Source organism: Botryllus schlosseri, chromosome 9 (genome assembly GCF_051294905.1).
Source record: "Botryllus schlosseri isolate E-star chromosome 9, Bs_hap1, whole genome shotgun sequence".
Classification (NCBI taxonomy): domain Eukaryota; kingdom Metazoa; phylum Chordata; class Ascidiacea; order Stolidobranchia; family Styelidae; genus Botryllus; species Botryllus schlosseri.
Genome location: NC_137244.1, coordinates 19409158 through 19428791, shown reverse-complemented (window position 1 = coordinate 19428791; position 19634 = coordinate 19409158). Strand labels below are relative to the sequence as shown.

General features: G+C 41.0%; 5 protein-coding genes across 5 annotated transcripts in view; 2 read left to right on the top strand and 3 right to left on the bottom strand.

Annotated features, from left to right (window-relative positions):
* LOC145446089 (acylcarnitine hydrolase-like) overlaps window positions 1-19634 on the bottom strand; it is a 282243-nt gene that overhangs the window by 9320 nt on the left and 253289 nt on the right. The gene's annotated exons all lie outside the window — the stretch shown is intronic.
* Window positions 303-5042, top strand: LOC145446080 (fructose-1,6-bisphosphatase 1-like). The gene is made up of 7 exons (XM_080324265.1): window positions 303-588; window positions 1556-1718; window positions 2349-2441; window positions 2498-2638; window positions 3421-3558; window positions 4455-4574; window positions 4635-5042. The coding sequence occupies exons 1-7, from the start codon at window positions 329-331 to the stop codon at window positions 4839-4841; spliced, it is 1122 nt and encodes a 373-aa protein (XP_080180391.1). The 5' UTR covers window positions 303-328; the 3' UTR covers window positions 4842-5042.
* On the bottom strand, window positions 4992-10357 carry LOC145446077 (aladin-like). Its single transcript, XM_080324260.1, has 12 exons — window positions 10226-10357; window positions 9523-9653; window positions 9247-9308; window positions 9094-9185; window positions 8884-9029; window positions 8396-8539; window positions 8210-8333; window positions 7423-7611; window positions 6629-6819; window positions 5513-5650; window positions 5367-5451; window positions 4992-5209 (listed from the first exon to the last, which is right to left on the bottom strand). Exons 1-12 carry the CDS (start codon window positions 10352-10354, stop codon window positions 5066-5068), a joined length of 1575 nt encoding a protein of 524 aa, XP_080180386.1. The 5' UTR covers window positions 10355-10357; the 3' UTR covers window positions 4992-5065.
* On the bottom strand, window positions 10368-14235 carry LOC145446069 (uncharacterized). The gene has a single exon (XM_080324253.1). The coding sequence runs from the start codon at window positions 13777-13779 to the stop codon at window positions 11479-11481; it is 2301 nt and encodes a 766-aa protein (XP_080180379.1). The 5' UTR covers window positions 13780-14235; the 3' UTR covers window positions 10368-11478.
* On the top strand, window positions 14314-19508 carry LOC145446076 (T-complex protein 1 subunit gamma-like). Its single transcript, XM_080324259.1, has 13 exons — window positions 14314-14469; window positions 14532-14644; window positions 15269-15337; window positions 15398-15488; window positions 15553-15670; window positions 16734-16926; window positions 16982-17131; window positions 17295-17427; window positions 17489-17706; window positions 17781-17930; window positions 18315-18455; window positions 18513-18644; window positions 19336-19508. The coding sequence occupies exons 1-13, from the start codon at window positions 14442-14444 to the stop codon at window positions 19396-19398; spliced, it is 1599 nt and encodes a 532-aa protein (XP_080180385.1). The 5' UTR covers window positions 14314-14441; the 3' UTR covers window positions 19399-19508.

The following is a 19634-nucleotide window of genomic DNA, read 5'->3' as shown; positions in this document are numbered from 1 at the left end:
TGTGACAGCAAAGACCAGCGCAGTAGCAGAAATTGCGACATACAAATGCATTACTGTCGCAGAGAAGATGATACCAGAAACGCGCTTGGCCCCAGACGGTGGTTGCTATGCTGAAAAGTCACGTGACTTTCGAGCCCAATATCAACTTCGTTGACGTGAGTAGGCCTACGTGACAAGTGGCACTCTTTCGTATGCAGAGAAGTTTTGGCACGAGCAAAACGACTTGCTGAATATTCGAATTTGCAATGGTAGCAGTAACAGTATGATAGATATTGCGCATCGATTAGGTTAGTCGAGTGACATATTGGAGATATCATGCATTTCCATCATGACTTGTAGAATCTGCCTTTTTTGTAGTCGGCTTTTTGTCAATTCGGGTATAGTTTGGAGTTATTTACGGAATTTTGTGACGAGAAGTTGGTACATTATGGCTGGATTAGACACTGACCCCTGCATTCTGACGAGGCATATCAACGAAAGTGGCCGAAAAGCCGGTGGAACTGGCGAATTGACTCAATTACTCAACAGCATATGCACTGCCGTGAAAGCAATCTCCGCCGCCGTCCGAAGAGCCGGGATAGCAAATTTGTAAGTATGAAATTGAGTTAGGCCTATATGTTTTACAGTTTTAGCTATATTGAAATCACTTTTGGTTATACTCATAATATATTGCCTTTTCCTGTTATGTTTGCTCGATATTATTGTCTGGATTTCGTAAATATGAGAATGCCTGCTAAAAAAATTGTGCAGAATAAATTGAACCATGCGGGAGAGTGTTGTGATAGGGTTGATCTGATCCGTACACCTTTATCCAACAGCTTTTCACCTTATTACCGTACGCATCAAATTTTTAAAATTGATGATCTATAGTGCTTTGAAGTAGGCTATGTATGTGCACGTCCAGCTAATTGCAAAATGATAATGGCCTACACTCCTACAGCCTTTGAGATAAAATGCCCAAATGTGGGCCATGGGCCACTGGCGTGGTGTATTTATCGCTTTGTTTGTACGAATTATGCTTATTCTCTAACAAGTACAACAACATTTTTGGCATATTTTCGCAACGCGTACGGAATGTCATGCTGCAGAGTTTTTTTTTTCAGTTGAACACTTTGATTTCATCAAATGTGGTCTTCTTGACAAGACATTGAACACCACTATTATAATGCCGGAGCCCGCAGCGACTTCCAAGCTTGGGAATTGTCCCTTCATTAGAATCCATAATGAGTGCCATATATTCTCCTGGCTTTGCAGAGGCCAAGGTGGGTGTCTGATTAAAAGACAACTCCAAGCTGTTTTGGCACCCTCCTATCTTTTCATTATATTGCAATCGTGTGGTGTATTGATTTGATAAAAATATTATAAATTATGATGATGATGACGTCAAACATTTTCTTTAATTGTAAAAATTGCAGCACCCTGAAAATAGAAAATATGATGGAATTCAATGACCTAGTTATCTCCCTGCCAAATGCCAATTTATTATCCATCTTCTCCACAGTAAGTTCATTGCTAGGACTATGAGTGCTTGACTTAGCATTCGGACCATTTTCAGATATGGCATTGCTGGAACTGAAAATGCAACCGGCGACCAACAAAAGAAGCTCGACGTTCTCGCGAATGACTTGATGGTCAACTTGCTGAGGTCTTCGTTTAGCACTTGCTTGTTGGTATCTGAAGAGAATGATCATGTGATCGAAGTGGATACTAAAAAGCATGTAAGGATAACTACTTGAGAGAATATGTTAGAGGTGGTCAAATTGATCCTAATCGCTACTTGAGTAGAAGTAGAAGTAATTTTCTACTAAATTACTAGTAGAATTTAAGTTTCCTAATGCGTGCCTAAACTACTTCAAGTAAAAGTAGAATAATAAGGTCTGAAAAATATTCAAGTAAGCAGTTTTGATGAGTCCAGGCATCGTATACTTCTAGGTATCAAATGAAGGTGGGTAACTTTCAAAATCACAAGATTTATCTTTGCGACTGATGCAAAATTACTACTGTCATTCTGTTTTGCTCAACCTATTCAAAAACTACCATTTACTTCACAAAATCGGAACTGTAAAATGATTTGCCTTAGAAACTGTTGAATATAATGTGAAATAGTCTCTAAGCGTAACCACTGGAGTGTGTAACAGAAGTAGACCTATGGCCTACGCCCTACTTCAAGTAGGCTACTTGAGTTTGGTACTCCAAAAAATGAGTAGGCCTACTTCAGTACTAACCATCTGTGATATCTATTTCGTAACATGTCATCTGGTCACTCCATCGCATTCTTGGTTCAACCACCGCAAGTGCAGTCCCCGAGCATTTGTGATCAATCAACTAAAACATTCTCCACTTACCAGGGAAAGTACATTGTCACGTTCGATCCTCTGGACGGATCTTCCAACATTGACTGTCTCGTCTCTATCGGAACTATCTTCGGCATTTTCAAAAAAGTAATGGATCCAATTTTCATTGCGAATGCAAATTGTAATACTTCGCGTGGTTGCAGACTAGCGATGGATCGCCTACCGAGTCTGACGCGTTACAACCCGGCAATCAAATGGTCGCCGCCGGTTACGCTTTGTATGGCAGTGCCACTGTGATCGTAATTGCCACTGATCTGTCTGTCGATATGTTCATGTTGGATCCCGTAAGTATGCTGATTGCTTATTGTTACCAGTTGCCCCAATCAAAACTTTATGTTCATGCATGTTTTGCACTTGATTCAACTGTAATAAAGCATATCTGATCCGTGCCAGTTAAGTTTACGGACTACAATTGTATTTTATTGATCAATTATAATCAGGGCTGTTGAGTCGGTTCCTTTTGTCACCAACTCCGACTCCATACATTTTCAATATACCGACTCCGGGAATTTCTAATTCACCGACTCCAGCTCAGACTCGGAAATATTTTCATCACAGAACTCAGACTCCGACATTCCTGTAAATTTACTCGGGGAAATTATACCCGTATTGCATTTTTTAGATCTGTATGATTTACAGAAATTATGAAAAGTGAACTCATAGAAAGAAATTACCTTGAAAACTTCTATAACTGCCATGTCACTTCTTGGTAGAAGTTGCTTCAATTTTAAAGTACATGGAGTCGGAGCATTTTAGCAAACTTCGACTTGAGCCATTATGTGCCTCTCTGACTCGAAAGCGTGCTACAGATTTTCTGTGACTCCGACAAGAGAAAATTCCGCGTAACTCCGAATCCACAGCCCTGTTTATAGTATTAGTGCATCATTCTCTTGTTTTTGCTTTAAATTGTGTTGAAAATGATTTTTGTTGCTGCAGTTCAAGCATTGATTGAAGAATCATTACTGGCAAACTTACTACTATTATTACTGTTATTCAAGCTTATCATGTCGTTTCTAGGATTATCGAGTTGAATATGAAGTACGATACTAATTATCGAACATTTCAGAGCATCGGGGAATTCATCTTGACTGAGAAAAATATCAAGATCAAGAAGAAGGGAAAGTATTTTAGTATCAATGAGGGCTACACTAAGTTCTGGGATCCGGCCATCAAAGAATATGTCGATAGGAAAAAGTTTCCGCAGGTATTTATCGTTTGAACTCTTTTAAATCGATTAGGTTTGAACTTGTGGCTACCAGAACAATCGTAATTAGCACTTCCCTGTTTCGAATTGATCGAGCCTGCAATACGTATAAACTCTCAAAATTCTCAGGGCCCGCTTATCTAATAAGTTGGATATCGGTACCTTCCTAGGTATCAATATCAGACATGTATAGTGCCACAGGCATAAGTTGATCGAATCTGATGAGCCCACACCGTTAGTATTTTTCGTTTCTTATATACCGTGCTTTATTTTTCATTCAGTGCGCTTACCTCATATTTCATGTGTAATCTGCAGGCTAAGATTGCTGTTTTATTAAAAGACTATTCCTAGTCGTTTAAACCAGTGGCTCTAAACTGCTGGTCCGTGGACCGGTGCCGGCCCGTGGTGAGTTCCCTGCGGGTCCGCCAAATATATTAGAATTTTCTATATTAATTCCAAAATGCAAGAAGTTGGATGCTTGTCCATTGATTAGTGAAATAAAGCATCAAATTTTAAATTCTTGTAGAATTTTGTAACGTATTTGTATGCATGGTGTGTTTTAATAGAGAGTTCATGGTCTGATAAGGGATTTCACAAGCTTCGTCTTGATTAAACTGCAACAGGACCACGTAAAAATATCTAGTATCGAAAAAGAAGCATCGAATGAAGTGTCCAATATTACATTTGAGTTGCATGAATTTGTAATGAAGTTTAGGGTTAATTTTCATTACCAGTCAGTCCAGTCACCTTGGAAGATTCACCGGCCCGCGAGGTCAAAAGGTTGAGAACCATTGGTTTAGACTACTTCGCTTGAATCGCAACCATGTGGTGATTTGAACTTGAACAATCGAAGAAACAGGCATAGCCTTTTAACTGATTTTATATTTTGTACCTAGGATGGCAGTTCACCATACAACGCTAGGTATATTGGTTCCATGGTTGCTGATGTCCACAGGACCCTGGTTTACGGGGGCGTGTTCGCATATCCTGCGCACAGCAAGAGCCCGAACGGAAAGGTCTGGAAATGATCATGTAACTTCTGTTAACTGCCTACAATACAATTGTTTCCTTTGTAGCTCCGATTGCTCTACGAAGGAGCCCCGATGGCATTCATCTTGGAAAAAGCTGGGGGCAAAGCAACTACGGGAGACCAGCGGATACTTGATATTGTACCGGAATCGATTCATCAAAAGGTCCCGGTCTTTTTGGGATCCCCGGAAGATGTTGATGAATACACGGAGATAGTTCAGAAGCATAAGAGCTATGTTAAAAACGCCAAGTAGACGATGCAATAATTTTGTACCTAGTTTCATGCATAGACCATTCTTTACATCAACGTGCAACCCCTATTTGCCTTGAATCATCTAGTGCTCCAATGATGTAATTCAGGTATTCCTTTTTCAAGCTGCCTAAGTGCAGGTGAAGTTTCAAAATTGTGTTGTAATTTTTGTAGTTAATTGAACAAAAAATATCTCTGGCAGCAACTTTGTTTGTTTCTCGTATATTACTATTCGATAATTGAGCTGGTCCAGAGGTTTGGCGATGAGGTTTGAGCTCCTGTTAGGACTTTCCTGCTCTGAAACTTCAAATTGTTTCCGTTCGTCTTCGGTATGTACATTGGAATATGATTGATCGATCCATCAGACCAACACTGAAAAGCAAATTACACACTGTATCTCATATATAATCGGATTGGGAACCACGAATTTCCGAAATAGATTCCAGCGTACATCAGTAACTGAGTACTCATGGTGGTGGTAATCAAATAGGAACCAGACCAAAAGTAAGAACAACTGAACAAGGCTTACAATAGTCAAGCACGCGCCCACATCACAGTTAGGTTTGAAACCGATAAACACCGGCTCCGCATCTCCCGGTCCTTGCACATACCCGCTGAAAAACAGTATCACAACGTATCAAGAGCTCAGTGTCTAGCGACAACACGCAGCCTTACATCGGCACAATTTGAAACAGCGGATCGTAGGAAGTTGAAAACACTGCCACGAGTCCGTGACGCGGGTCAGCCTTGTCGAACATAACTGCGACTCTACGGCCCGTGTCGTCCCACCTCATAGAGTGTATGTGATTCGTTCTGAAGAGAACAAAAGAACACATAAATCTCAACCGGTCAATATGACGAGGGGTGGGAAATATACAGAACTTGAGAAGTTTGATTCCCAATTGAGTACTATGCTTCGAGTTGGCTGTACGAGTATCGCTTATTACAACGGCCTAACAGTATGGATGATGTGGAAAGTTCAAAGCGTTTTTTGTGCGACCACAAAGAAATTATGCCAGTTATACATCAAATTAAAAATGATTTGGTATTTTTTCGACTGTACCATTTCCTTGTACTTCATGAAAATGTTGTGGGTTGATCACGCCTTATCAGAAATGTTTCTACGATGTGTTGGATCAGGTGTTCCCGACCTTATTTAAACAATGGCGCCCTTTGAAATTTTTGAACAATCAATGTCCCCCCATATTTTCTCCAATCTTTTGAAAAATTTAAGAAAAGTCATTTTATTTAAAAATAGGTCTATACACGTGATTGCTGAGCTTGCTTTTGATATAACAATGTCACAATTGATGGTCTGATGGTGGAAATAGCCAACCGCATGTGATATTGAATATCCAAGACACTGACTGCGCTATTGTCTACAGAAGTAACATTGTTGAAAACCTACATTCACAACGATATGTTGACGGGAACAGCAACAGCAGTGGCATGACAATTAGATGCACTAGTATCTTTATTAAATTTTAATTTATTTCTTTTATAGTGGAGTAGACTTAGAGATGATAAATTGTTTCAAATTTTACCATGGCCGCAGGCTGCGAGCCCGTTTTAGATTCTGTGATACGAGTAACTGAGGGTTTGAAGGCTTCCATTGTGGAAAGAAAGTATCGAGACCACAATTATCATTAATAACACGAGTATTAGTAGAAAGAGACGTATAATTTCACTACCCGAACAAATGGTCTCTCGACTCAAATCATCACAATCGATACCCAATTCAGATCCAAATACACGAATTCTTGTACCCAGCCTTAGATACGGCACACTCACCGCAGCACGGGACCAGACTGGTCGCCAGTCTCCGAATCGTCTTCCGAAAGGTCCAGCACTAAAGACGCGTGGCTGCAGCCTGACAGGGACGGACCGTCGGCTTGCGGGTCGGGGAATACCACGGAATAGACACGCGGATCGCCGTGGAGAGCAAAAATTAATACAGACCCGGTTGGGTTCCAGCACGCGCACTAAACGAGCAATCGAAATCGGTTTAGGCATCTTTAGTCGTTCAGCTATTTCTGCGAGCGCAGAGGTAGTAAATGTAGTCATTGTTGATACTCAAGTAGAAGTAATGTTGTAAATTATTACTCAAGTACAAAATGAAGTAATAATTTCTACACTTGTCAAAACTACCAGCGGGAGTAGAAAATGAAGGTATGAACAGTAATCAAGCGAGTAGTCTCAAAAAGATTTAGTCGTATACTTCAACACTTGACGAGAGGTGATCACTTTTAAAATGGCACAGCACATCCTTGCGGCTACCACGAAATGACACTAGAAATGGGTGCAGCTTTCGAAAATAAATTCAGTTGCTGTGGTACAGTGGCAATTTTGCCCAGTTGGTATGAAAATTTCATTCATAAAGGTGATGCAAACATACCCTTATCTACTTTCTAGTTTACAGAATACAAAGTCTAAAAAGTAAGCAGTTCTGTCGAGTATAAGATGAAGCAGTCATAAATCACTACGTCTACTCGTAATGGAGTAGAAATCAATACTACCAGCTCTAATACAGTAACTAAGACAGGTAGGATATTTCCAAGCAGTTCGACGACTGCCATTCTCATTACCTGCACGTAGCCTGAAAGATTGGACCACCTCTCATTGGTCCAGGTCCCGGTCTCAAATACTCGAAAGGAGGACGACGGCGTGGCGGCCACGACTTTGCTCCCGTCCGGGGACCAAACCACGCGAGACACACCCCCACTCGTGGTCAAGTGCTGGATGACCTGGTACTCTTCTAGAGCGGTGCTCCACACCTGCAAAGTCACGCATAGGAAACCCAGCTTCTGTATAAGAGGAGGTCTTCGTGTGCAGTGTGCATCAATGCTACTCAAATAGCTATAAAAACCGGTAGATGTACAATCGGAACATTGCAGTAGTTTACTGTGCAGTTTCGAGGCCTTTCTCTCCAAATATGATGAGGTAGAGAGCCATTTTCTTCAGAAAGCCACCATATTCGAACTGCAGATAAAAGAATTTCACAAGCAGTACAATTCCACTCCATCTATATCTATATAGGCGTCATTGCTTCATCATCCTTTGCGAAAATTCTGATACGCATTTCTTCAGTTGCACTCTCTCAATGGAGAATGAACTTAAGATTATTACCAGCAGATATTATGAAGGAACTGTCTCTTATGAGCCGCTGCAGTTTAGTTACGGTTAGTATGTGTATGGCACTGGCACTCAAAGGACATTCGGTTTTAATTTGAGACCACATCATATTTAGAGCGCAGTGCTGTTTTAATAGGGTAAGATTTTATTGCCAGTGACTGGTGGCAAAAAGTTGTAATGCATCTATGATATTAAAAACACAGAAAATATTTTGACAAAAAGTAGAAATATGTCACTCACCACGAGAGCGGAACTAAAAGCAGACGTCGCCAGTAACAGATCATCGCCGGTCGGACACCACGCTATAGAAGAAACGGGCGCGTGCCCCTTATATGAAAGCACCTGGACTGCACCGGATGAAGGCCTGTGCGTGTAATTATTGCCGGTAAAATATATGCGGCCAGCCCTTGTATGCACTGCTCAAACCTGGTAGAATGAGATTTGGGATCGACGCACCAAATCAGTATTGCCGACTGCGTTCCCACTGCTAGATGGGTGGCGAGGAGGGGTCTCCATTCCATGCAAGTTATGTTTTTCTGAAGGCGATGCTTCAGTACTGAAATTTTGTCTCTGTAATAATAAATAATCTGGTATTCAAAATCGGAGAATACAACTTTGGGATTGTCGAATCAGACATTGGAAAGCATGTTTATTTTAGGAATAGTGTACATTTGTACAACTTTAAGAGTTTTTCTTTCTAATCTAGTAAGAATTTTCTGCATGCCAATCACTTGTTTCAGGCCGGGCGGTGAATTTCCATCAGCACCACTCGAGAGTAAGTAACAGTAAGTACTTACTTTTTTACATACTTGGACATAGCTATTGAGTAGAAATTTACGACCCTAATCCTACTTGAGTAACAAAACAATTTCAACAGTTCCATACTGCAAATGCCGTTACAAGATAACACATACTTTTCAGAGTAATGGATCTTCACCGTGTCGTCACGGAGAGCTACAGCAAATTTCTTGGCTCTGTGGTGCCACGAAAAGCACCTGATCGGGCTTTCTTCCCAGTCTCTATTCTCGCTAAACTGTGAGATCAAACCAGTCGGCGATAGCTGTAAAAGGACAGCGCAACGTATATGAAATGCGTGATGCCCGTTCAAAAAATCAAACCGTTACCTTAAGATGAGGAAAGAGAGTGAAATGCATCCCGGCTATCCACCTGAGACTCACGATCGTGTGGTGGCATATCGACTTGAAAATCGGATGGACTGAAAATAGCGATTATGGATTGTTGCGGCAGAAACACACCGAGAAAAAAACACAGCTTACTCTTCTGTTCTGACTCGTCATCACATATTTCTGATAAAATGCCGATCATTCCGTTTTCATGCCTGTGGTGAAAATAATATGCCATTCAAATAAATAACTGTAATGGTAGAATTTGATATCATCATCATAGATATCATCTTTTCCTCAAGGGATAGTGAGACTCGGACCAGCTACAAACAATGCAAGTAACATGGATTGTGCGAATGTGCAAAGGAAACACAGTGAAGATGCTATTCGAGGCCAGAATTAGTAAAAAATCATTAGTAATCTACTCACCAAGCTGACAGTAATCTTTGCAACATCGTCTCTTTATGATCTAAGAATGCAGTCTTGGCAGATTCCCCGGGAATGACAGCGGTTCTACGGAGGCTGTCGAGGCTGATTTGAACTGTTGGATACGTCACAACCTGTAATAATTCACGATCGGTAAAAAAACACTGAGAATTACAGATGATTAGTGATGGGATTGGAGCCCAGCCAATATCTGAATTTTGGGTCAATACTGATATAACACAACATAAAGCCGATATTTACTGACCTGACAATATCACAACGTGACCTATTTGAACTAAAACTTTCAATTCTAAGTGGCATTAATTTGAAAAAAAGATCCCACTTAAATTACAATAAACTCCAATTGAGTATGAAATTGGTACTTCCAATGCCAGAGCCGTACTTGTAGTCCAGGAAATAAGACTGTACAGCATATTCACCAAGAAGTCAGCTACCTACTGTGCTCGTATAATTATTCCATCACTAGGAATACTTATAGTGCTGACACTGTCGGACTGGACAGGCTATTTCTACGGAGGCAGGCTGCGGATGGGATATACATGGATTTGTATTTGTTTCAAATCGGAGTGTTCACTGAATTTCAGTAACCTTTTTATCACAACTAATGGCAATTCCGTAGATGAAGTTAAATTGTTTTTTTTGTGTGACTTGCACGTGACCCGTCATAGCGAACGACAAAATTTACCTCTCCGTCCAAATACGCATCAATAAGAGCCGTATCCTTGACCGTAATCAGCTTTCCATTTCTTTCACAAACAGTAATTTCATCGTCGCCGGGAAACACCAATTGCGACACACTGCATATATTTGACATGATTACTTCACAGCTGTAGAATAGAAAATCGGCAACAAAATTATTGCATAATGCGGAAAGAAACAACAGTTTTACAGTAAAATTGCGAATCAGCGTTTCCAAAATTTCGAATCACAGTTATAGGCATATCAAGTCCCGTTTATAGGGAATACGGACAGCAGATATTCTAATTCGAAATTTTCATTTTCTTTGCGCAATGTATTGAAGTCAGGCAAGGTTCATGGTTAGATCATAGAAATCAACTACAATAACACAAAACATTATTTATTCTGTTGCAACGTGTTGGACATCTTAAAATCGAAGATCATTGATTAAAATAAACCGCGTCGCCACTCATGTGGAAGTAACGGCGTCATTTTTTACTCAATTATAAGGAGGAATTTCCAAAATATGCCAAAGATGCTTCAAGTGGCAGCAGAAAATTAAAGGTTTCAAAAGTACCCGCGTAAGCATTTTCAAAATGTAGATTTGTTTAAGGGGGCAAAATTTATTTTCCAAACCTTGCTAGCCAGACAATTACATCGTCAGGTTGCCTAAAAAACGATGCACATAAAATTCAAATCCATTCCAACTGGTAATTGTGCAGTTCTTACAGTTTCAAAATTTTGCATTTGTTGTGAATATTGAAAAAAAAAATTCGCATTTTATTCGCTACTCCATGAAATTGATACGTCATCTACAAAAACGATGCAAAGCAAATTTGACTCAATTCAAACCAGTAGAAGCATAGTTATTTGAGTTTTTCGTTATTAATTCTCAAATTAACCACCGTCAATGCTAATTTTTTCAAATCCAAAATTACCAACAGCAATAAATTCGCTTCTACCAGATTGAACTGAGTTAAATTTGGTTTGCAACGTTTTTGTAGACAACGTGTGAATTTCATGGTGTAGCCAGTAAAATTTCAAATTTTAAATAAATATTGAGTAATGACACTACAAAAATATATTCAGTTACCGTGATACAGGGGCTATCTTGTGCGGTTCTTATGACACGTTCACTGATATAAGCGAGTAAAACTTATCCCAAAAATATCCAAATTGGAAGTAGTCTAAACACGTTACCGTTCGAGCAAGTTCCGGAAAGTGCAAGTGAGCAAATATATAAAAAGAACCTCGCGCCTTTTAACTGTCCCAGGACTGTATCAAACGTTTTCCAACATCAGAATGTCCCCCTGATTTCTTGAAGTCAATAAGGTTCAACTTCAAATCACGATTTTCATTGTGAAAATAATTTTCATCAACATTATACTCAATGGCACCATGTTCCCGCCATGAACGATGTTTGCATAGTACTCCATTATCGATGGTGATTGCATGATCTGATTCACATATCAAGCAATAAGTTTCATCACCACTGCAAGTAACATCCAGCAACAAACGTTTGATAGCTGCGGACCGAATAGGTTTAACAACCTTCAAGTTTGAGTCCGAAGTGTCGGGATGCGTCACCCCGGTACCCTGCATGACATCGGTTTGAGCGTCATATCTATTTATGTCATTCTGATATGTATCATCGGCACTTTGGCATTGATTCAACATTTGATATGAAATTTTTCCATCAGAGTCAAGTTGAAATATGCAAAAACTTTCAGAGCCTCCCTGTTCCAAAACAGTGCCGTCAAAACCATGTATCAGAAGTTTATTAGCGGTGTGCGATGTCACCCTGTTTCTCAACCTCACATTCAAATCACTGGTCATCGGGATGGAACCAGACGAATTTAAAATCCTTGGAGGCGCAACTAAACATGGTGGAGCGTTATAATATTGATCGCCATACGATAAATGTTGCGCTCTATTGAGCTGATAATAGTATACATCGTGCGTGGATTTACCACCGGCCAATATAACAGAGTTAGAATATGAACGTTCTCCTCCATAATTTTTGGTATGACATTCCATTGATGATTGTACGAGTTTCAGGTATGAAGCCGGAAAATTGCTGATACCGTCCCATTTCAGTAAAGGCTGATGGCGGTATCTTTGATCGAAAACACAAACATGGTTATCAGTGGCCAACATGATTTCATATTCATTACCTATCGCTTTACACGATAGCGCCGCGTGAATGCGTTCGGGTTTAGCAAGAAAGAATGAATTTCGCGAATCGAACAAGCAAACAGGTGAATTTTGTGATCTAATATCAAAGAGATACATTGCATCATTATTGCAGCCGTAAAATTGTCTCGGATGTGCAGCAAAAGATGTGTGTTTCAAATTGACCAGATCACCATCAACAGTGACATTTAAACGTAACACGGCTTCAGAAATATGTGACGAGTTGTATTTGTCAGTTCTCCATAAACCAGTCGGCCCATTGAGAGTCGCGACTACACATTCTCCTTCAATGTACGGGCTGAGAGTTACGCTTGAAAGTGGCGCTGAACCACTCGTATTCAAAATGCTGGTGTGGCAGAGAGAATGTTCCGAAAATCTAGCTTCCCTTTTTCTCCAATCAAATGCAACACTATCGGAATGGAAATTAGTCATAAGCGCATGGTGGTCTGACATTGCAGAGATAGCGATGGTTCCATTTGAAATCGAAGTGGCGTCCACGTTCAGTATTCTTCCATTCAAAGACTGGACTATTTCGCCACACGCTTGGATTTTAAAATCACGTTTTCCATGGTTATTTCCACGAAACCCATTAGTGTGCATAGAATCTGATTCCGCGCAAATAACTTTCATCGAGAGCTCATCAAAGCAGACGCCTTGCGCTAAAATGAGAATGCCCAAATTACCTTTCGCGTCCTTGGTCATCTCTCTGTATGTTAAGCATCCTGGTCCCATCGACCTTTGGTCGTCAAAGATATCTTGCTGTAAAGACCGATATCCTTCTTGTAATAAATCACTCAGTTTCTTTTTACCAGGTCCGAAGCAAGTTGGGTCGAAATGATTCAGAAAAGATCTGTGGTCAAGTTTTCCCTTGCCGGTTTTTATCAACCAATTTCGAATAGAAGTTTTCCTTCGACTTTTTCGCAAGAAGTGCTTGAACTTTCCGGTAAAGACGCTTGGACAATGTTCAGTCATGCTCAGAAATTTGTTGTCCATATGCATGGATGGGAAATGAACCCTAGCATCAATCATTTTTTGTTTAATTTCATGCAGTATACCTTCACTGGCGGCCATTGCAGGATTACTTGAGTTTGCGTTTGCAGTCCTAGACGAAGTATCCGCTAATATCTTAGGGTTAATATTTTCGGGGGTTAGAACGATGGAATTTTCTTCATACAACAGCGAGTTCGGTCGCGACTTTTTAGCATACACTTTTCTGCAACCATTTTCAATCCTGATATCGACCGCTTCAAAACAGCCGTAACCGTCTAACCCGATGTCCTTTTTCTTTTCATATCGCCATGCATGGAAATTAGGAAAGACCGCCTTAGGATAGTTTCTGGAGTTCACTTTGATATCCGACGACTTCATTCTATCATATTCCAGTCTTTGCCAGTCACGAATGAATCAGACGAAGACTTTAAACAAGCAGGAAAGTGAAATCATAACACAACGAACACCGATTCCATGCAAAATATATTATCGCGGGCTCAGGAACGGGAGATCCCCAAATGCAGTTGTTCCGTCACGGACCAAATCATCGGCGTGTCATGAAATATTTGATCCAAAGAATAGAAACTTGTTTTGAAACGTAGCAGGGATCAAATCTTCCTTGTCCTTTGGCCCTTCTCATGTAGACCCTGTCACCCAGGATCAGTTCACCGAAATTACGTCTCAAATATACAGATACGCCAGATATTTATTGTAGTGAAAACCATCCCGCATTCTGTCAAATAAATGTGATTTCCCGTCTCAAACTGTGTTATTTACCCGCGACTAGTATTCATCAATCCCCCTTCACCACCTATAGGTACTAATTAACTTTACACGAAATAACATCACATTTTTTATCCAAACCGTTCTTTTTCTCTCTCATTTTATCAATATTTCAGAACAGTGACGTCACTGATAATATCAACGGTAAATCACCGAACCATCCAGAAGGAAAGCACGTTTCTGTCAGCTGCTATTGAGAGACTCGCCCAGTGAAATTTTTTGAATAGTTTGTTGATTTCTGCGGCCGAAAATAAAAGATGTCAGCAGCACCGCTATTAGTACTGAGTTAGTATTGCATCAAGTTTGGATCTAGTCAAGATTCTATGTGGTAATTGGTTCTTATTCAGATTCGAATACCAAAAGGGAATCAGGCAAGAAGGTTCAGCTTGGGAACGTCAACGCCGCTAAAACGATTGCGGATGTAATAAGAACATGTCTTGGCCCCAGATCAATGATGAAGGTGAGTTCTCGAATTTTATGATTTATTGGCCTTTTGAATGGATCATATAGCATATAAGTCATGGTTTGGAATGCGAAGTTAAGCAGCCAAACTGGAAGCATCAGCATGGGCTGCATGGTGGTTCTTTTTGGCAATAAGTGCATCGCAAGTGACAGAAGGGTTTCTTGAGAGTATTGAAGTAATTAAATGTTGCGTGTAAATGACCATAAATTCCAATCTGTGGAAAAAAGCAATTATTTTGCATGTGTCCCGTATGTCTCGAGAACGAAATAATGACTCATTATGTCATAAATGCATGGAACTGCATGAACACTGTTCCATAACCCAGAGTGAAATTGGTGGCAACGTCACGCAGAACTTTCTCTTTATTTACTTGATTACTCTATGCACAAAATTTCTCATCACGCAGGATTTATTTCCAAAAATGAACAGAGATTGCATAGGGGTCTATAACCAATTCAGCATGCAGAATCTATATATTGGGCAGAATAGTAGCCCATAAACCATACGGTAATTACGCACCATGACAACAGATTCCATTTGTCATAGCATCATTCGAAGGTTGATTAGTTTGCTGCTGTGTTTTGTTGAACTGGAATAAGAAATTGTTCTTTCTTGCTCCAGATGCTGATGGATCCTCAAGGCGGTATCGTAATGACTAATGACGGCAACGCCATTCTGCGAGAAATCCAGGTATGCCAATAACACAGTTAGTTCATTCCTTGCAGCTCACCGGTATCTGCTTTGATCCAGGTTCAACATCCTGCGGCGAAATCAATGATTGAAATCAGCCGAACACAAGATGAAGAAGTCGGAGATGGAACCACATCTGTCATAATCCTTGGTGTGTATGGCTCTTATATATCTGGTGCTGTTGATTCTAAAGTCTGCTTGTTCACCCGATTTAGCCGGAGAGATGATGTCTGCCGCTGAACAATTTTTGGAACAGAAAATGCACCCTACTGTGATCATAGCGGCTTACCGTCAAGCTCTCGAAGACATACAACAGATCTTGAAAGACATCAGGTGAATTTGCGTATTGGTATACTGCTGTAAGAAATAGTGACTCTCTATTTCCAACAACAGCATTGCGTATCCTATCAAACAAATGGCTGAGCATTGGATTTTGTATTATTCAGAATCAATACTTTGATCTTCCATGAAAATAAAAAAACAATGAGTGAAAGAATATCTTCTTACTCGATTCTCAGATAATCCTGAAAATCGTATCTGACTACCGTAATTTTCCATGTAGAATGTGCACAATTTTACCGATTTTTTTGCCCTTGCATTATACATAGGTACAACAAGCCTTGAAAAAAACTCCCTCGATAAAGAACTTGAAATCACGCCTTCATGGTTGTTTCCAATCACGCGTTACTTTCAGCCATTGTGCCTAGTAATTCGTATTATCAGTGTAACGCGCTGCCAAGTAGCGAGAAGCGTGTCGCTAATTAACGAGACTCGTCTGCACAGCACGCAAACTCCTGCTGAGTTAGTTGGCTGTTTGTACGCGAGTGTAATTAGGTCATTGATTGCGGCACATGCGGCAATCCTCGCTAATTCATCGCGTTAACGACAGGCCTGAACAATCGCATATGCAACAGGTCATATGTGCAAGATATAATTGCTTGCATGATCAGTCGCATCTCCAACAGGCCTGGTGCGCACAACATCACTGTTGGCCTGAGCAATCGCATCTGTAATATAGGCCTCGTGCGCAAGATGTTGTGTCGCTGGGCTGGACTATCGCGTCGCAGGCTTTGGCTGCTATCTACTATCGTTTAGAGACAATGCCGTTGGTACTTGTCATTGTTGGTACTGAAGTAGAAATAGTAGTAACGTGTATATCTGCTTGAGTACAAGTATAAGTAGCAATTTCCAAGTGGGTAAAATAGTGATTATTCTAGGTCTTAAGTGGAAGCAGTCTAAAATTATAACCACTTCAGTGAGTAGTACAGGTCGGCAAAACCTGCTTGAATACTCCAAAAAAGTAGAAGTACTTTTTTACTGACTACCTCTCGATTTTGAATGAAATGACTGCAATCGAAATGCAGTATCCATACATAATAAGCTTGTATAAATTCAGTGTTACCGTCGACGTGAACGACCCGAAGGAAATGAAGAAAATCATTGCGAGCGCGATCGGAACAAAGTTCATCAGCAAATGGACCGATCTCGCGACTGAAATGGCTATCAAAGCCGTCGCTACTGTAGCTATCGAGGACAAAACGTCCGGACAACGGGAAATTGACATCAAGCGGTATGCAAAAGTAGAGAAGGTGAGTATCCGCAAATGCGATATTGGGATAGAGCACCAATTTCCCGAATCCTCAGGTTCCTGGAGGCGTGATCGAAGAATCGAGAGTGCTCCAAGGGGTCATGCTCAACAAAGACATCACCCATCCGAGAATGAAGAGACGCATCGAAAATCCCAGAATTTTACTCTTGGACTGTCCTTTGGAATACACGAAAGGAGAGAGCCAGGTGAGATGTCAATATCGTTGCTGGATTACCGCCTTATCTGCGTTGATCTGCAGTCCAAAGTTGGTGATGATTAGCGAGCATGGTTGGGTTACAGCTCGCCTGATTAAATTTTGTCCCTGGGTCAGTCTAGCTATAGTACCGTATCTTTGCTCAATTTTCTCAGACCGACATTGAACTCTCGAAAGAGAACGACTTCAACCGGATCCTTCAGCTGGAGGAAGAGTACATCAGAAGGGTCACTTCCGAAATCATTGCCTTCAAACCAGACCTAGTTTTCACGGAGAAAGGCATATCAGGTATCCGCTTTAACCTTATCGGGTCATGAGCGGGCCGTTTGTTAACCTCTTTTTCGTTCAGACCTCGCCCAGCATTTCCTGGTTAAGGCCGGCATTACGGCCATCCGCCGAGTGCGCAAGTCCGACAACAATCGTATCGCGAGGGCCTGCGGAGCCACCGTGTGTTCTCGAACCGACGAAATCCGCGAGGAAGATTTGGGAACCGGCGCAGGCCTGTTCGAAATCCGTAAATTCGGCGACGAGTATTTCACCTTCATTACCGAGTGTAAAAATCCTAAGGTCTGTTGGCCGTCCTTGAAATTTTTTTCCCTCTTGGAGAAATGGTCGTGACGTAATGGATATTTTCTCACCAGGCGTGTACGATTCTTCTCCGCGGCGCCAGCAAAGATATTCTCATGGAGGTGGAGAGAAATCTGCAGGATGCGATGCAAGTCGCAAGAAACGTGATGGTCGACGCCAGGCTTGTGCCTGGTGGCGGCGCTGTGGAAATGGCCGTGGCCCAGGTACGTCTTAACTGATGTATGCTGAGGGGGCAAGGTGGGGTGGCGTTTGCGAGTGATCTGCAAAGGTGGTCAGTAACAAAGTATTTCTACTTTACCGAAGGCATCTACTTTTTTCGAAGTAATCGAATAGGTTTTGCCTCCTTGCACTTCTTTTCAGTTATCAAGCCTACGATACTATTTTACTTACTTACAGATTGATCTCTAAGTCTAATAAATAGAAAATACACGTGGTAACTGTATCTGTGCGTTTCCATACACATGTAGCAATAGCCCCAGACATGGAATTAGCAGAATATAACTTTGTAGTCAGTGTTCTGTTTTGAAACCCTACCATTGTACTACTTCAACGACCACAAATATTGGATCTCTATTCTTCGCTTTTAGAGAATGGCGGAAAAATCCAAATCGATGACCGGCGTGGAGCAGTGGCCGTACCGAGCGGTAGCTCAGGCTTTGGAAGTTATCCCGCGAACGCTGATCCAGAATTGCGGCGCGAGCACCATTAGAACGATTACGGCTCTGCGGGTGAGAGTTACCATTGTCTTGTCACGCTAGCATCTGCATCAAACTGTTTGTTGGCAGGCCAAACACACGGAGCCTGACAACAAGACCTGGGGCGTCGACGGGGAAACGGGTCAAATCGCCGATATGACTGTGTTGAATATTTGGGAGCCGTTGTCGGTTAAGGTGCAAACGTACAAGACCGCTATGGAGGTAATGAAGTATTTCTTTGTGACGTTTTGGCGTCGCTCTAACGCGTTCTGTGTTTGTGGGTTCTTGGCAGAGATGGTCGATAACGATGTACTTATATTTTCAAGTTGCTCAAGTGGTTATGTTTTTGTACTGCTAGTTTTCAGTTTTAGAAACAAAATTAGGCCTGGAATACTTGCTTTTTTACTGACTGGGAAATCGCTACTTTTATACCTAGTAGAAATTGACGATGTTTCTTCTACTGCTACTTCTTACCAACGATAACTGCTTTGAAAAATCTAACGAGTAGAATTTGCACCTGTAGTCTGTCGACATCGGTGTTTCTTCAGTTGTACCAACTTGGCGCACCTTTATTCTAACCTGATTGTCTTCGGCGAACTCAAAATTTTTGTCTAGTCACAAAAACAAATCTATCATATAACACATGTAATAGATTACTATAGAATACTGATGTACAAAGTGAACCAACTGTGCATCAACAATAGCGTTAAGAACAGACACCATTAAAGCAATTGTTGTACAAAGCAAATCTATTCTGATGATTATTTACTGCAAATAAGGCGACTTGTGCTGTATGAGTCAGGTGTGTCTTGATCTAACCATTGAATTCGTGTAAACCCCTGGTAAGAATCACTAGTCTACTGTTTTGGCACGGAGTTGATTAACTGGTTGTATTGCCGTCGTTTTGTTACAGACTGCGATGCTGCTGCTCCGAATTGACGATATTGTTTCTGGCGTGAAGAAAACGGATAATTGAATAATCGTTGAATCGTGGACCCGTCTTCGGTTGCAGTATCTCTGTTGTGTTTCGCATCTGTTTGTTATCGAAGTGGCATGTTGTTTCAGTAGAAAAGTATTTGTACCTGGCGGGAGGTTGTCGATGATGAGGGGAAGGGTGAATGGAGCGCAGCTAGTCGAGGTTTTAGTTCTTTCACAGTACTCGAGTCGATATGTCCAACGTTTCAGTTTTTCTTTGATAATTCTGGGATTATC

What these genes read in the sequence shown, in the direction of transcription:
- LOC145446080 (XM_080324265.1), top strand. Translation starts at nt 329, where the DNA reads ATGACTTGTAGAATCTGCCTTTTTTGTAGTCGGCTTTTTGTCAATTCG. An exon ending in AAGTGGATACTAAAAAGCAT is followed by an intron (nt 1,719 to 2,348) that starts GTAAGGATAACT and finishes TCCACTTACCAG; the next exon opens with GGAAAGTACATTGTCACGTT. An exon ending in TCTTCGGCATTTTCAAAAAA is followed by an intron (nt 2,442 to 2,497) that starts GTAATGGATCCA and finishes GCGTGGTTGCAG; the next exon opens with ACTAGCGATGGATCGCCTAC.
- LOC145446077 (XM_080324260.1), bottom strand. Translation starts at nt 10,354, where the DNA reads ATGTCAAATATATGCAGTGTGTCGCAATTGGTGTTTCCCGGCGACGAT. An exon ending in CAAAGATTACTGTCAGCTTG is followed by an intron (nt 9,309 to 9,522) that starts GTGAGTAGATTA and finishes TTTTCACCACAG; the next exon opens with GCATGAAAACGGAATGATCG. An exon ending in CCCAAATCTCATTCTACCAG is followed by an intron (nt 8,334 to 8,395) that starts GTTTGAGCAGTG and finishes TTACACGCACAG; the next exon opens with GCCTTCATCCGGTGCAGTCC.
- LOC145446069 (XM_080324253.1), bottom strand. Translation starts at nt 13,779, where the DNA reads ATGAAGTCGTCGGATATCAAAGTGAACTCCAGAAACTATCCTAAGGCG.
- LOC145446076 (XM_080324259.1), top strand. Translation starts at nt 14,442, where the DNA reads ATGTCAGCAGCACCGCTATTAGTACTGA. An exon ending in GGTATGCAAAAGTAGAGAAG is followed by an intron (nt 16,927 to 16,981) that starts GTGAGTATCCGC and finishes CCGAATCCTCAG; the next exon opens with GTTCCTGGAGGCGTGATCGA. An exon ending in ACACGAAAGGAGAGAGCCAG is followed by an intron (nt 17,132 to 17,294) that starts GTGAGATGTCAA and finishes CAATTTTCTCAG; the next exon opens with ACCGACATTGAACTCTCGAA.